The sequence below is a fragment of the Anas acuta genome, chromosome Z (assembly GCF_963932015.1).
Source record: "Anas acuta chromosome Z, bAnaAcu1.1, whole genome shotgun sequence".
In the NCBI taxonomy this organism is placed as follows: domain Eukaryota; kingdom Metazoa; phylum Chordata; class Aves; order Anseriformes; family Anatidae; genus Anas; species Anas acuta.
The window spans coordinates 29,161,021-29,177,136 of NC_089017.1; the positions used below are offsets into that span (position 1 = coordinate 29,161,021).

Sequence of the window (16,116 nt, forward strand, 5' to 3'; positions counted from 1 at the left end):
CATGAAGCATTCTCTCACCATAGCTAGACTATCAGGTGTATTATATAGTCACCAGCCCTCCCTCTACCCACGGCAAGTATAAATTATTTATCTGTTCAAATGTAATAAAAAAGCAAAGGAAGATTCTGCAAACATCCTACTGGGTAAGCATTCTCCATTACAGTTTTCACATGCTAATCCAATCAAGATTTCTTCCATGATTTCCTCTTAAAGATAATAATTGCTCTTTCAAGAACCTCTGAGCAAGATATTACTGGAATGGATGACAAGCAGTACTAGCATTATATGTACATACAGTCCGCTTTGGAGGTTATAATAAAATAAAGACTATAATAACATAAAACAATTAACTAAATGCAATAAAAATAAATCCAATCAGACTTGAGCAAATCTGAAGCATTTTAAGATTATTTTCTAGTTACTGTATTTTTAAAAGCCTCAAAAGTCTTTAAGATTATTCCACCATTTGGAAAGTGAATCCAAAACAGGGTTTCCTTCTTGCAGCTTTACTATCCTATGCATGAACATACATACCAGCTTAGACGAGGCAAACCAGATTATGCCAGGTCAGTCTTTAGGCAGGGGGGAGAGGCAGAAATGACTTTGAGAGAATGACGCTGAGAGAAATGGCACTAGCAAGTCACTAAGCAAGGTTTTTCTGTCACAGCACAAAGCAAGTGCTCCCCAACACAAGTACATGGAACCTTACCATTTAAACTGTTAAGATCATATGAACTTTGGAAAAGCAATTGTATTAACCTCAGTGCCTGGATAAATTCCAACTTGTACATTTCTGCCAAAAGAATAACCACCCCTCTAGCATCTCCTTAATGTAGTTGTTCTGTTATTCTCCATCTTAAACAGTATCTGCAGTTAAATAGCTGCCAAATTTCACCTCCAAGGTGGGCATTTATATCAAGAGATATATTAGATATATCTCAAATTAATTTAGGAAGACTTAACAGTTTAGCAGGGCACATACCACCCATCTAGCAGATGGAGGAAGCAAAGACCTACAGATTTATGCCCAGAGGAGGGAAAAGGGAATTATGCTGTAATTATACTTCTACTACTCCCTGCGGACCAATTTTTTGATAGCATAACTGAAAAAAAAATAAAATAAATAAAAAAAAAAGAAATAAAGAAAGACCATGGAGAGTTCACAGAGCTCATCATTGCTAAATAAAATCCACAGGAGAGACAGTTCCTGGAGAGTGTGGCCATTCTGCACCTAGACCACATGTGTCTGAGTGTCTGATGGAGGGTCAGGGCTGATGGAGGATTATAAATATGTATATACATACAGTGGACTATCACCAACTGGAAGGTCATCTCCCATAGAGAAAAAAAAAAAAACAACTGAAGAATGTGGGCTTGGGTTGGCAGAAACTGTTGGGTAACCTAAAAAAATAGACTCTGCACTTTCAGGTAAATTTATCAAACCAAGAAGAAAATAACTGTGTGAATGTCCAACAGAAATATTTAGAAAAGAACCTTCTTTCAATGTTCAAAGGATTTTTATTTCTCCAGATCTATTGTGATTCACTCTTCCATAAATGACAGCAAAGATACTTGTAAATTTAATCACAGCAGCATTTACACTGCTTCCCCAAGTGGAACATTAATATTTCCAATTGCAATCTGTTAGATTCTTTTACTTGGCACTTTTCAAAAATATGTCCAAATGTTTATTTACCAAATAAACATGACTAAATACTAATGCTGCTAACTCTAATTAGAAAGAGGAAATGGAAGAACGAAAGGAAGGAAGCGAGGAAGGGAGGAAGGGAGGCAGGAAGGGAGGAAGGAAGGAAGAAAAAGAGAGAAAGAGAAAGAAAAAGAGAGAAAGAAAGAGAAACAGAGAGAGAGAAAGAGAGAAAAAGAGAGAGAAAGAAGAGAAAGAGAGAAAGAAGAGAGAAAGAGAGAGAGAGAGAGAGAGAGAGAGAGAGAAAGAAAGAAAGAAAGAAAGAGAGAGAGAGAGAGAGAAAGAAAGAAAGAAAGAAAGAAAGAAAGAAAGAAAGAAAGAAAGAAAGAAAGAAAGAAAGAAAGAAAGAAAAGAGAGAGAATGAGAGAACGAGAGAGAGAACGAGAGAAAGAAAGAAAGAAGGAAAGAAAAAGAAAGAAAGAAAGGAAAGAAAGAAAGGAAAGAAAGAAAGAAAGGAAAGAAAGAAAGAAAGAAAGAAAGAAAGAAAGAAAGAAAGAAAGAAAGAAAGAAAGAAAGAAAGAAAGAAAGAAAGAAAGAAAGAAAGAAAGAAAGAAAGAAAGAAAGAAAGAAAGAAAGAAAGAAAAAGAAAGAAAGAAAAAGAAAGAAAGAAGAAAGAAAGAAAGAAAGAAAGAAAGAAAGAAAGAAAGAAAGAAAGAAAGAAAGAAAGAAAGAAAGAAAGAAAGAAAGAAAGAAAGAAAGAAAGAAAGAAAGAAAGAAAGAAAGAAAGAAAGAAAGAAAGAAAAGAAAGAAAGAAAAAGAAAGAAAGTTTTTCTGCCTTAGTGGAAACATTTGGAGGTAAGGTGGGGAAGTAGAAATCTCGAGTAACCAAGGGGTTAAAGATACAGTTTACACTTGGGAGTTCTCTATAATATGCTCCTCCTTTCCTAACATTGCTGCCAAAAATCATCTGACAGGAAACATAAGATTAAGTTTGTCCTACCTAAGTGAACAAAGAGTGCTCAGAACAGGCAACCAGTTCACTGCAGAGCGGGAACTTTTCTAATCCTGCTGGAATCTGCAGTGCTGCTCAGAAATATTACTAAAGTTATTTTCTTTACTTTAACATCTTGCTTCTGGATCATCTCATTCATTTTGGTCACACTACAGTTCTTGCTGCTTCCCCCATAAAGGTTAACTTAAAGCTCCAAACATAATCATGTGGAAAATGGACATTATTGATTCCTATGGTCCATTGTTCCCCCATTCTAAGTCCCTGAAGTTCAAGTTCAATCTGGAATTACATCATGTCTGGTTTCTCCTGGTTACCAGACGGCTTGAGACGTGACCACAGCTACAGAAAAAACAAACAGCCTTCTTCACGCTTCGGCTCCCCTATCGATTCAAACATAAACTTTTTTTCTTTCTCTCAAGTATGCTTCAAGTATGGAGCATGGTTAATTTAGAGATTAAGTTCCAAATTAGATTATCTAATGGCATCTTAATGGATTGCTGACCCATTTCCTGTGGGATGGCAGCATGCAAGTCTGGCTTGAATACAATTAATTTCTTAGGAAGTGTCTGAAGATGTTTGCCTAGATGGAGAGGAAACATAATGTTCTGCACATCTTTCTCTATTACAGAGTTGAGCGTAACTACTAGAGTTAGCAATTTAAATTGATAAAGACCAGAAATCACTAGGTTTTCTTTCTATTAATACTTCTACGGTAAGTATACTTTAAGCATTTTTGTTCTTAAATCATAATGCCTGAATTGATATTTCTTTTCCAAAACATTACTAAAGGCAGAAAGGGAGGGAAGGAGAAAAGGGGAGGGGGGAGAGGGGGCAGAAGTAGGTCAATGACACGAACCATTGATATAACAGGTGTCCATATTTGCCAAAATGTGCTTATCACATTTATCACATGTGTTTATGACTGTGTTACTTTACCTATGTGTTTGCTAGATTCCAAACACATACAAGGTACTGTGAGATAAAAGGAATTTACGCCCATTCTCTTTTGTCCTCCTGCTTCTTCCACAAACCAGAGATTATCCACTTGGCCATCTTATCAACACTATTGCTATAAACCCAGAACGATGCTTGGGGAAAAGTGCTGCTTGGAAAGTTGAGCATCTGAACACGCCTACAGCTAGAGCTGGGAAGGAAATTCAGTACTCTGAGAATAAAACTCTCCCCAGCATCTCCAGGAACAAAACAGCTGTTGTACTGTACATTTGTGTCAAGATAACAGGCTGAAAGCAGGAAATGCTAACATAGTGCATTTGCCCACATAGTGTAAATATAATGTTAAAGCTACAGTTAACTCATAAAAGTAACATATATTCTAGTATGAATAATAATAATAATAATAATAATAATAATAATAATAATAATAATAATAATAATAATAATTTGCATTATATAGAATAAATAAAAATGGTATTTAATGATAGCTGAGTTAAAATGTACACTTTGGCAATGAAACTTTGCTTGCAGTATATGAAAGACTTGCAAATACTCCACACACAATTAAAGAGCCCCATCATGCAGGCTGTTAGAATGGTCCCGCTGGAATTACTGTCCAGTAATACCATCCAATAATGAGTGCCTAAGACTCAAGCTCTTGTTATCAGGCTTCCTCCCCAACACATGCACAATTCTTCCTCACTCTCACTCATGCCTTGTTGCATATGCTCTTGCTCTCAGACAGTGACTGCCTTCTCCTAACCGACCCTTACAGATTTTCATAACTTCCCCTTAACTTCTATCTCCAAGGAAATTTATTATTACAGAACAGCAATTATGAAAAAAAGAAGAGGTATTTTTAATGTATTCTGAGTATCTTCTTTATACATAGAGCTACATCAACCTAGATTATCTTAAAAGTACTACAGAGTCCAATTCTGCTGATGAGCTTAAACATTGTTCAAAGTTCAACGGATATAATAATATATATATAATAAACACTATACAAACAGCAAAAAGTTAATTATAGGTAGACAGGCTATCAGGAACAAAATAAAAATGACTTTCCAGTACCTTAGCAAATAATGATTTTTGCCATTTTTTAAGATGCTCACAGGAAGTTTTATCTCCTTTAAAGATACCAATATGTTTAATTCATGTGATAAAGGTATTTGTGTATTTTCAGTTATCACTACTCCTTACACTTCTTCTACTTCTGAAGAAAATGGTCATCACAGACTTAAATGCTTTTTTATTTGTTTGTTTTGTTTTGTTTTAATCTCCTATTACTCATATTTTCTCTGTTTGCAAATTTCAGTCTTCTATGTATCAATAAGATGTGTCTTATGTCTGGGACTATGAATGTTAACATAATTTTACAAGGAAGGAAAATCACAGCAAATTTATTTTGATGTCTGTGTACCATATCTACTGTCATATGAAAGGCAGCTACTAATGAGACAAAGAACACAAAAATAACAGAGGTTTTCTCATCTTCTGCCATCTTCCCTAAGTTCTGAAAACTCAGGTCATCAATATATCAGGACAAAGATTTCAGCTTGGTCTCTTCCCTTACCTGATTCTTGTACAGACAAGACAACTAACATTTGGATAACATTCACTGCCAAAATTTGACTTTCTTGAGGTCAATGACATTTCTGAAAACCATTATACTTAAAATAACGACAAAAGCTTGCTATAAAAGGTAAGACTGAGTACCATCAAAAAAAAGTACTGCAGATTTGACAAATTCACACAATCAAACATTTGTCAAACAATTTTGTGGGAGAAAATTTGACTGTATGGACAGTCAAATTGCTGCTCTCTCTCTGACAGTGAGCAGCAATTCCTTTTGCAATCAATTCTTATCCTTTTTTTTTGCTTTTTTTTTTTTTTTCCAGTGCTTACTAGTTTTAGTGTTAGAAAGGCTCACTGCCCCTTGTTCTACTCAGATATCATTTCTGTTCTTAGATCCCCACTTACATGGGGATTTCAATAATTCTATATTCCAAAGCCCAAATCCTAAAGCTGTCTACTTAGGGAGAACTACAGGAAGTTTCTTTGTCCTCCAAGGCTGTGCTTAATTCTAGGCCAAATAAGAAAGGCCCAGGCACGTCAAGAGGTGCCCATGCAAGCACCGATTTGTGCCCAAGCTCACCTGGCAGAACTTGTGTCCACTGGTAGGGCCAAACTGGCAAATAGCACTCCAGGAGCTACCTGCAAACCAGTTTTACATATAAAGATGAACAAGTAAAAGAATGTGCCTGCATTCATCACCAAAGTTTCCTTGATCATCACCTGGAAAATTTTCCCCCATTTTCCTTTCTTTTCATGAATTGCTCCCCCAGGTTGTGAGTGATAGGTACTGAAAAAAAAAAAAAAGAAAAAAAAAAACAACAAAAAAAAAACACCAAACAATTCACCAAAAGCCAGGACAGGGCTTCAGCTGATATAAACTGTCATTGCTTTAAAGAGGTCATGAGTGATGACTGATTTAAACTATTCAAAAATATTCCTACGTAGACAGTTGTGTGATAATTTGCTAATGCCTGTCAATGACCAGTAGAATAAAAACATCCTTTGTAGGGGCGGAATAAATCACCACCACTGCCAACCCCATGCTACGCTAGCTCAGTTCGGATTCACTCTTGACAGTACATTGAAAACTGTGGCAGTTATTGCATGATGGGGGTTGTAACGGGAATCATAGCCCTTGAGGAGGTGAGGTGAATCCATTAGTTAATTTGTGCCTTTCATTCTGCCTTTGTGCTATAATCTATTATGGAAGAAATAACTACACCTTGCTTTCACACAACAATTTTTCCAGATAAACATTATATCAGAAAAACTGCAGAAAGCAAAACAACAATATTTAAAGCATTTCAAGCTGAGATTTGTAAGCAGCACTACTTTTCAAATTCTGTAATTACCCTTCCAAGCTGAAACTCAAAAAATCCCCAAACTTCTAGAAATCCATAGCATAATATAGTACATCAAAAAGCATTCTATATATACATATACACACTCACACTTACATACATGCTTACACAGAGTGTAAGTGCCTAGTGCTTATACTGTCCTACATGTATGTACTCAAATGTCTAAGAAGTATTTAAAATTATCTTGAGATTGAGTAGCTACATTTGACAGGCTCCCAACCTGTGTGCTTTACATGAATGACCCCCATTAATTGTTGCAGATAATCCTGCACATGAAAGAGGTGGGAATCAGATATATCACAATTACACTGATTTGTTTACACATCTATTTAGATACACACACCCCTACTGTTACCATAATTCATTATATGCCAACAGATGTAAAGGATAATAACAAGTAATGGATTAATGTACCAAAAGCTGTGGGATTTGTTGGGGAGTGGGGAGGAAGGTATTTTTTCACCCATTTTGGGGGTGGGCTTCTTGTTGCTTTCTATATTTTTGTTTGCTTTTTTGTTTTTGCACACAAAATAAACTGTCTTTTGTGGAAACACTTCCTAATTATTTTGGTATTTAGTTTAGAAATATGATGGTTTATATCTTACCTTCATGTACGTTAGTGACCTAAATCTACACGGGCTTATTAGTCACAAATGTCTCTGTTAATACTATGGTTATTCATTGCTCCACCACCTCTCACAGCACCATTTTCTTTGTATTAGCCAGTAAGTCCCCCGAAATACGATGTTTAATTACGCAAGTGACATTTTCATTTTTAAAACCTAAAATCAGTATACTCTTAAATTTGTAAACACTTCGTATTTGACAGCACAACATCGTCATTCCAGGTGCTTAATTAGAGTAGCTCCTAAATTCAATTTACATTAAAGATAATCTAAATGTGTACTGGAGAAATATTACACACATTTTGATCAGATTCTGTCACATATTCCTCTGGAGGCCGGCTAAAACAGATACTGTAGCTCAATGTAAATTTTTAATGTGGTGTAGGGGAAATAATTAAAATGTTACCTTTGCCAAGTAATTCCCAATGTATCCTCACTGGCACTGGGGTATAAATGCCTGCCGTTTTGATTCATGGTCCAGTCACAAATCCTCAGCTGTCAATTGAAACCTAGCAGTCAGATATGGATCGAGCAGTACTACAGTTTTTAGTATTTAAATGAATACATGCAAAATAGTATTGTACATGGCAAAAGCCTTACTTTCCCAAGAAGAAACTTAAAAAAAAAAAAAAGGAAAAAAAAAAGAAAACAAACAAAAATAACTTACTCTAAAAATAAATGCCTATAGATTTGCTTAAGATAATGCTATTTTAATATGCTCCTCTATTAATAAAGCGTAAAAGAGTAACTAGTGTTTAGCACATAACAATTAGCCATTATTAGATTACAAATTGAGCTGGAATAAAAGGAAATGTTAATATTCAATAGTGAAATATTTTAAGAAAGAAAATATAAATGCTGTTTTCTTTAAGCAATGCTCTAAATTGTGTATTAAATAAAGGTCTAATATAGTCAATATCTTGTAGCATGCATTTCGTGAAACATAGAAGACATGCAATTTATAGAAATATTGTCCAAATTAAACAAACTGTATGTCCTTATCTTGCTATTTAAGAAGGGTAAAGGTATTTTGTAATTGAAGTTTATTAATTTAGTGTTACAGAAAGCAGTATTACTTAGCAAGAGGTGATAAAATAATCTAATCTTGGTTTAGGCTCAGAATAATAACATTTAAAAAACTTTATTGCTTTTTAGTAAAACGAAGAATGTACTAAATGTAAGCTGAAACAAATTCTTCCCAGATCTTCAAATCATCAGTTCTTCTCATGGATTGTTCTAGCAACCCTGTTATAGCTTTGCTTGTGTAACAGCTGCTCTGTAGTGTTAGCAGATTTATTGAAAAGATATACGACTTATTTTTAAGTTTAAGAAAGTGAACTTATCTGGCTTGCAAAGCAAGCATACAATTTAACCTCTGTATAGTCATGCTATATATAAATTGCTGTACCATTATGTATGATACAGAACTCTGAATTGAAGATAATGTTGTTTCTGAGTTTAATTACATTCAGTGCATTCTGGTTTTCTCTATTCATATTCACAGTCTTCAGACAGCACAAGCTACAGCAAAGAAACTACAATATTTTCACAGGAGCACAGTTAATTGCAGCCTTTTCCTGAAAAATACAAATGCTAGGGACAAGACAATATTGCAAACCTGACCCTGTCTGGCTGTTACACTCATAAGCTTCCTGCTGTTAAGGTCTGAGAAATGGAAATATTAGCCTCTGTTGTTTTCATAGGGATTGTTACTTGTTTGTTATCTAAAGAACTCTAAGGGACCTTCTAAAGGCCATTAAAAGCATGACTAAACCACATGAAATTAACCAGAAAAGGAAATATGCATGCAGAAAGTTTGCTAGAGGTAACTGTGAATAATACAATAAATATGTTTAAAGAAAGGAGTAAGTAAACGTTTGGTTTATTCACTATGCAAAACTGTATTGTAAACCAAATTTTCATATTGAAGATGTAGTAAAATGTCACCTCAGTTACTTGTACAGAAGTTGTATTTTTGTTATAATGCTTAAGAATATGATAAACTTCATTACAGAAGCATATTTTAAAGCTTTATAACTTAACTATAAAAAGTCATTTCCAGCTGAAATATAAGCCTGAAAGAGTAAAAAACACATAAACCTCTTATTCTTTCATAATATATATATGTGTGTGTGTATATATATATATATATATATATATATATATATATATATATAAATAAAATCTACAAATAAAAACTCTTCAGGATTATAAGCATAAAGAAGACTAAAATCCCAAACTCCCAAACTTAGTGTTACCAAATCATTTTTTGCCCTTAGGTATAGCTCAGAAACATGGCAGTTAGTTTGCAATAGAACCTGGTTGCATTTGCCATATGGGGAAAACAGTTTACGTTACATTTTAGTAAAATCAGCTACTACACTAACCTGTGATATTCTGCCCACAGTCTGAATGAAAGCTTTTCATATGTACAGTTAATATATTAAAGTTATCACACCAAAAAAAAAAAAAAAAAACAAACCAAAAAAAAAAAAAAAAAAACAAAAAAAAAAAAACAGAAAAAGATCCAGGATGTCATTTTAAATCTATTTCAAAAATGGTAGAAATAACATAGTTCATATAAAGTCATATATGATGCAACACTTATACAACTAAATCCTGACATGGTAATTATAGAACATACACCTTTTATACATGCTGTAGACCCATTATATGCACATGTATAGGAAGATTTATGCTGGACCAAATCTACAGTTATTGTAAGTGAAGCACTATTCACTGAACTAGTAGTGTCTTCTTGTTGTGCTGAAAATGACACAAACCACTGCAAGTCTGCCTGATAACCACTTCTATGACAAGCCTAGGACTGCATCAGTTGCACTGTAAACCATCTTCCCTGTGTTAAAAACTATTGCTCTGCATTTTTCTGCCAGCTTACATAGCTGCCATGTTGTCTCTAAAAGGTAACCTGCCAGGAAAATCTTTTTTTCCACCATCAAATAAAGTTTCCTCTCACAAATCACTCCTGTTTGGAGACCAGGATGTCTAAGAAAACAGGCCAGGATTTAGAAATATACATTTGAAAGTATTTGGACATATCTCTTTCACAGACTACATCTGCATCCCTCACGTGTGTTGAGTGCTTTCTGTGGAAAAAGGCTGGAAAAGCTTAAAAGACCTCTATGAGCTCTGGCTTCATGTGATAGAAGAAGACATCTACTTACAACTGCACCTGGAAGGCTGCTTTTGGAGGACATCCAGGCAGTACAGTAAGGAAAGCCTGGGAGCATAGATCTGTCTCAAGTACCTAGCTTTGGAAGGATATAGGGCAATTCAGTACAGTATTTTGAGTGCTATGTGTTGTCTGGAGTCATACTGAAAGCTTTCTGGCCAGATGTAGTCCTCAGTGTTGGTTGACCTCTAAAAGTATGCCACAGTGTTAGCTGGAGATGAGAAGGCACATTCAATCTCATCTACAATTATCCACCTAAAAGAGTTTTGGTGCAGGAAATGTGAAAGGGAGAGGCAGGAAACTACTTGCAGGTAACTTGAGAAAACTTAGATTTCTCAGTAGAGGGACTTAGGAAATAGTCCCCATGAGACAGTTAATACTGAAAAACACTGACTTTCTCAAAAATATACTGTGGATGCAAAATAAATGACCTGATTTTGCATGTGGCATGGTAAAAAGTCTTTTGTAGAAGACCTCTGGAAGTGGCCTTCACTTCAGTCCCACGGCTTTGCCATTTTCAGACAGGCAAGCAACAATAACACCTTCTATCCACAAAACATTGTCAATGACTTTTTATTTTTCTCTCACCTAACCATAGAGAAGAAAGAACATGGATCTGTATGCTGAGGAGAAAAAGGATGTCCAGCTTTGCAGTAGACCTGGAAACCTCACATGCAGCCTAACCTTTCCCCAATGTGTGGAGCTGCAGCAGTCTCTCACCCTGGGATATATCGTTACTTACAAAGTAGCAGGGAGCTCAAAGTCTGCACTAACAACTACCTGGCATGCAAGTATTTCTCGCATTTATAGGAGACATTGCTACTCCCTTACCCACCTCAGCAGTGTCATGGTCAGGAACTAAAGGTCCACGCAACAGCACAGCAATAGAACAAGTGCTTCTCCTAACTCTGCCACTTGCCTGAAAGTCATCCCACCCCCCTACTCCTGTTTTGCCCTCTGTAAAATGCCAGAGGAGTGATTTTGTTTTGCACTTTCCAGTGCTTTGAGACATACTGATGTGAAGCTCTAGCCAAGAGACAGACTTCGCTATAACCACCCTTTCAGTTTAAATTGGGCACCTTCCAAGTACAACTACCCTGCAGAGTTTTAAGTATGCAAATCCTATGTACATTATGATCCCATAGTCAACAGCTCAAACTTTAAGCATAGACTGAATAATTTTAGGGGTTAATATTTAAGCAGGTTTTGTATTCTCCTATTGAAAAGGTGACCCATCAAAGAAAAACGTTCATTCCAAGCTCCTGTAATCACTAGAGAAAGTAAATAAGTATTGTAGAAAGTGTAATTGGAGACGCTGCTATAGTTTTTATTAGTTTAAAAAAAAAAAAAAAAGCCAACATAAAAACGAACATTTGCATATTGTCATTGTTTTTACTGAAACTTCCTTTAAATGTGTTTCCTTTTCAGCAAGCATATGTGAAAAATGACCTCTTATCCATTTACATACCTCCCTGGTGGTCATGTGACCAAGTTTTACGTCAAACTGTCAATTATGATAAGGGACACAATAAGAACAGCTTAAGTGTTGATAACCTGTTTCCTGGCTTTACTGGGAAGTTCTGTTTAAGAGTCCACTTGCGTTCTTCTTTCAGCCCTCTGCTGAAAGCAAAAGTAACATCCACCCAAAATATTTTAAAAACAGATACTCTGTTTTCAGTGGACCTTTGAGTTTACAACTTCCATGATGAATAGTATGAAGAGAATTCCATTTTGAACTGTGGGATTCAGTAACTAAAGGATGCATCTGGTAAGAACAACTTCCTACAAAAAAGGCAGGCTACTCTGGCAGTAGAAAACAGCTTTTTAGAGACCTGAAGTGTTTCTTCTTATTATATATATTGCAAATGTTTCACTCATAAATGTCAAAGCTGCATGACAATCATGCATAACATATAGCACACCCAGAAACTTCAATCTCTATCAGAAACCATGCCATTGTATTAATTATTGCATGGTATCAAGGAGTTTATTAGTTCCTTGACAATTGGACCAGCATTAGCTACTACAGTGTACTGTGACATTTTAGAGTAACATTTTAGAGTCTGTTTTCACAGACCTTAATAACTAACCTGTTTATCTATATTTCCCAATGTAAAATAGAACCACAATCACCCATAACAGGCTCCAGAGTTCATTAAAAAAAAAAAACTTATTATTTGTGAACATAGTTATCTGTACTTCCAATAAACACAAACGTCTGTCTATCTACCCATCCATCCATCTTTTCACATGGTTTTCACAGGTAAAGTCCATGACTACTATTTCTAGTAACATCCCAACTTTAGAGAAAGAAACAATATCAATCTGTATGTAAACATCTATCATTTCAAGAACCTAATAAGTTCACAAAATTGAGAACAGTAACACAAAGCTATAGAAATGTCATAACCAGGAGAATTCTTGTCATTAAGATTTTTGTTACTGAACTAATGATCTCTATTATTGTCATTATATATTCTCTCTATATAATGATCTCTATATTATTAGTGGAGAATGGGGGTGAGGAAGGTGTTCCCTACCATTATGAAGATTATCTCACCTTTCTTTTATGCATAGTTCAGTTAAGATGTTTTTCAGCACGGATAATGAGCACCAGGCACTACATTCAACTTCATAAAATAGACCCACCAACCATCAAAAGCAAAATTAAGCAAAACAGTCTCAATCAGGTACTAGTTCCTATCACTTCCCTTTCCTCTGCCTATAGTTCCATTCCTGCAGTGGCATTAATAACACTTAAAAATATTCAGAAGCTGTTGCTGAGTTGAGTAAAGCAACCCAAGTGGTCATAAGTGATTTATAATAGGCATTTCGGGGGAGCTGTTGTGACATGATTTTCTACAACAAAATGCTAACACATATGTGACTCTCTAGCTGCCACTCAAGCAAGAGATTTGTTTAGTAACTGTTAATGTCAGAGTATAGAAATACCTGGCATTTCAAGTCAGGTAACAGGAAGACCTACCAGCAGTTAGAGCTGAAATCAGTCTGCATTATTATAATTCCTCATTAGAGCCTTGTCTTCCTAACTATCAACACAGCATGCTAAGTAACGCATGCAACAGAATATTTTTCACTGTATCCAAACTGTTCCCATAAATGCAATTGTGGATTGTCTTTCAAAATTTTATTTAGTGCTTCCCATCTAAACATGAATATTCCAGGCAGGTTATGCTATAAATTGTTTATTGGAAGTTCTAGCAAACTATCACTTTGCCAGAAGACTTTGTGTTAAGTACACGTTACAAACTGTAGATGTAACTTTTGAATTTATTGTGATTACTGTACCTTAAGTAGGCTATATCCTGGTTCTATTTAACAACAACAGAAACGTATTCAACAGTACATGCCAATATTTCTCATAACCAAAAAAAATAAATCTTCATAAAGACTCCTCCAATTAAGTAAAAAATGTAGCAGTGACAATATTTATTCTTGAAGGGTCAATGTGCATTACAGGGTACAGTGAATGTTTAAAGGACCTTTCTGGAACTAAAACCATTGGCTTTCTAATTTAGAATTTCTCTCAGCTAACACAGAATGATTGATTGTCTTTATTTCATGTACCCCTTGATTTTCCTTTCCATTCATCATGAGCTGCTTTAAAGCAAATGCATTTAAAACCTGCCACAAGAAGAGTGGTCTCTTAAATTGTTGTAAAGTAATGAAAGGACATAGTAAATCAATCTTATTTCTGCCTTACCAAAGGATAACCTTTACTCCATTGAAGTTGTTTAGACAATTTCAGTGCTCAACCTCACTTTCTGGGTAATAAACATATATGGCACCATCACCTCTGAAATCTCTTTATCATTTAAGTGGGTAAAGGTGACTAATTTATTAGAAACATATATTTGCACTTACATGTTTGTATTTACCCACTTGAAAAAGTTTTGTTATTAAAGTTTACTGTTCCTTCAGATAGTTTAAAACAGTACACACTATTCCCTAATTTTATATATATTACTTGTGTAACAATGCACACACACACACATCAAACACACTCAGGCAAGCGTACATATATATTCATTGCATAAGTTAGAAAATAATAAAAAAAATCACAACAAAAAGGAAAACATGGCACAATTTTTCAATTTACTATATGTCTCAATTAATATAACTAGAGTATGAAGCTATGTGCTTCAGAAGGCAGAACTCTGGTTTTGCACAGTGGCATTGAAGAATTTTTCTGTTTATGAAATGTATGCAAGACCTAATTTATTTTCCCCTTTCACCTACACCATCTGGCCACACATTTCACCATGAAAGGGAGTATAAGACATGGTGCATGTAAACACCAAAGACTGTGATGGCCCCTGAGGTCCCTCTTACTTTTATGTTCCTATGACACTGCTAAAATCTCCATATTTATTTCATTCTATGCAAGGCAAAAATATATAGGAGATGCATGAAATAAGCATTATATAATGTATGTGTTATCAACTCAGCAAAGAGAAAATTAAATGTGTTTCTGCTAACTTCTGGGCATGCAAAAAGTTTGTAACTCTTTTGATGAACTTGGAAAAAGGTAGAGTGGGTTTAAGCAATAGCAATTTTTAGGGGGAAAAAACGTGTCTATACACATGTAGTGAAAAATTTTTATTTTTTTTTCGCACATCCATAAATTAACTGGATGTCACAATTTTCAAAGGATACTGCTTAAGACATCACATGGAAAAAAAAATAATCCAGAAGCTACATTGCACTGCTTAAAAAGAGATATCTTAGGTATGTTTCAAGATACAATAAATTATATTTTGTGATATTGTATATCTGTCAACAAGAGCCATGTTATAGTAATTATAAAAAATTTCATAATACACAAACCTTTGAGAGGCTAACAAAAAAAACAAAACCAAAAAACAAAAACCAACCAACCAACCAACCAAACAAAAAAAAAAACACCAGAAAAATTACTGAAAAATCAATGGCTGGCAAAACCACTAATTGTCATTTGGTATTTTCATAAATGTGGACAGTTTCCAGTTAGGTCTCAGTGGTTAAAAAAAGCTGGCAAAGTGTCAGCTATCTTGAATAAACTATCATCTTTATGATTTTCTCTGAACTCTGCATGTGGTGACCTTTAAAACGGCCATACTGCCACCTTGCCATGGGAGTGGGTAGGGATAGGGAGTTCCAGACGAAGCACACATCAGCTATATCATGGCAAACCAAGAAAAGGTAGGTTTTACTCAAAAATGAAACAGGTATGTGTACCAGCAGTTGACAGGAACCTGAGACTGAGAAAAATATACAGTACAATAAATACCGAGGACTATTTAACAGCCCCTTTGTTACTGCCATATTTTTTTCCTTACACGCTGTTAATTTCAAACTACTCTACTGTTAAGATCTAGGAGTGACACAAAAACACATAATAAAATATGTTAAATTTCTGAAGATCCCAAATATATTCCTGTTACTAGCAACGTAGGTTTTCTGTATGTGCATGGCCTTGCTATTGGTTACAGATAATTTGTTTGTAAACCATCATTAATCTCGGCTGCATATTTTCACAGTTTGGGTAAACACTTCATTTGCATTAAATTTACAGCATTAATGAGATGTGAAATTTAAAATGCTGCTTGAAACATAAATGATGTAAAAAACTAGAAATATGTTTTTATCATGTTTGAGATCAGCAGACCAATGTACGCCTATTACTCTAGAAATGGTGATGTGTTGCACTGAGAATTTGGTTTTATAACTAATTTCCTAGAAATAAA

General features: G+C 34.9%; 1 protein-coding gene across 15 annotated transcripts in view; it reads right to left on the reverse strand.

The window, feature by feature from the left end:
- NFIB (nuclear factor I B) overlaps positions 1-16,116 on the reverse strand; it is a 187,000-nt gene that overhangs the window by 10,338 nt on the left and 160,546 nt on the right. For 9 of the 15 annotated variants that reach the window (XM_068667975.1, XM_068667981.1, XM_068667974.1 and 6 more), the window contains one exon: positions 7,583-7,671. The exons of 4 other annotated variants lie outside the window; for them this stretch is intronic. In XM_068667975.1, the coding sequence (XP_068524076.1) occupies positions 7,583-7,671 (89 nt within the window). Of the gene's footprint in view, positions 1-5,769; positions 5,829-7,582; positions 7,672-16,116 lie in introns of all 15 variants that reach the window. 2 more of the 15 variants (XR_011091472.1, XR_011091470.1) reach the window with 1 other exon arrangement.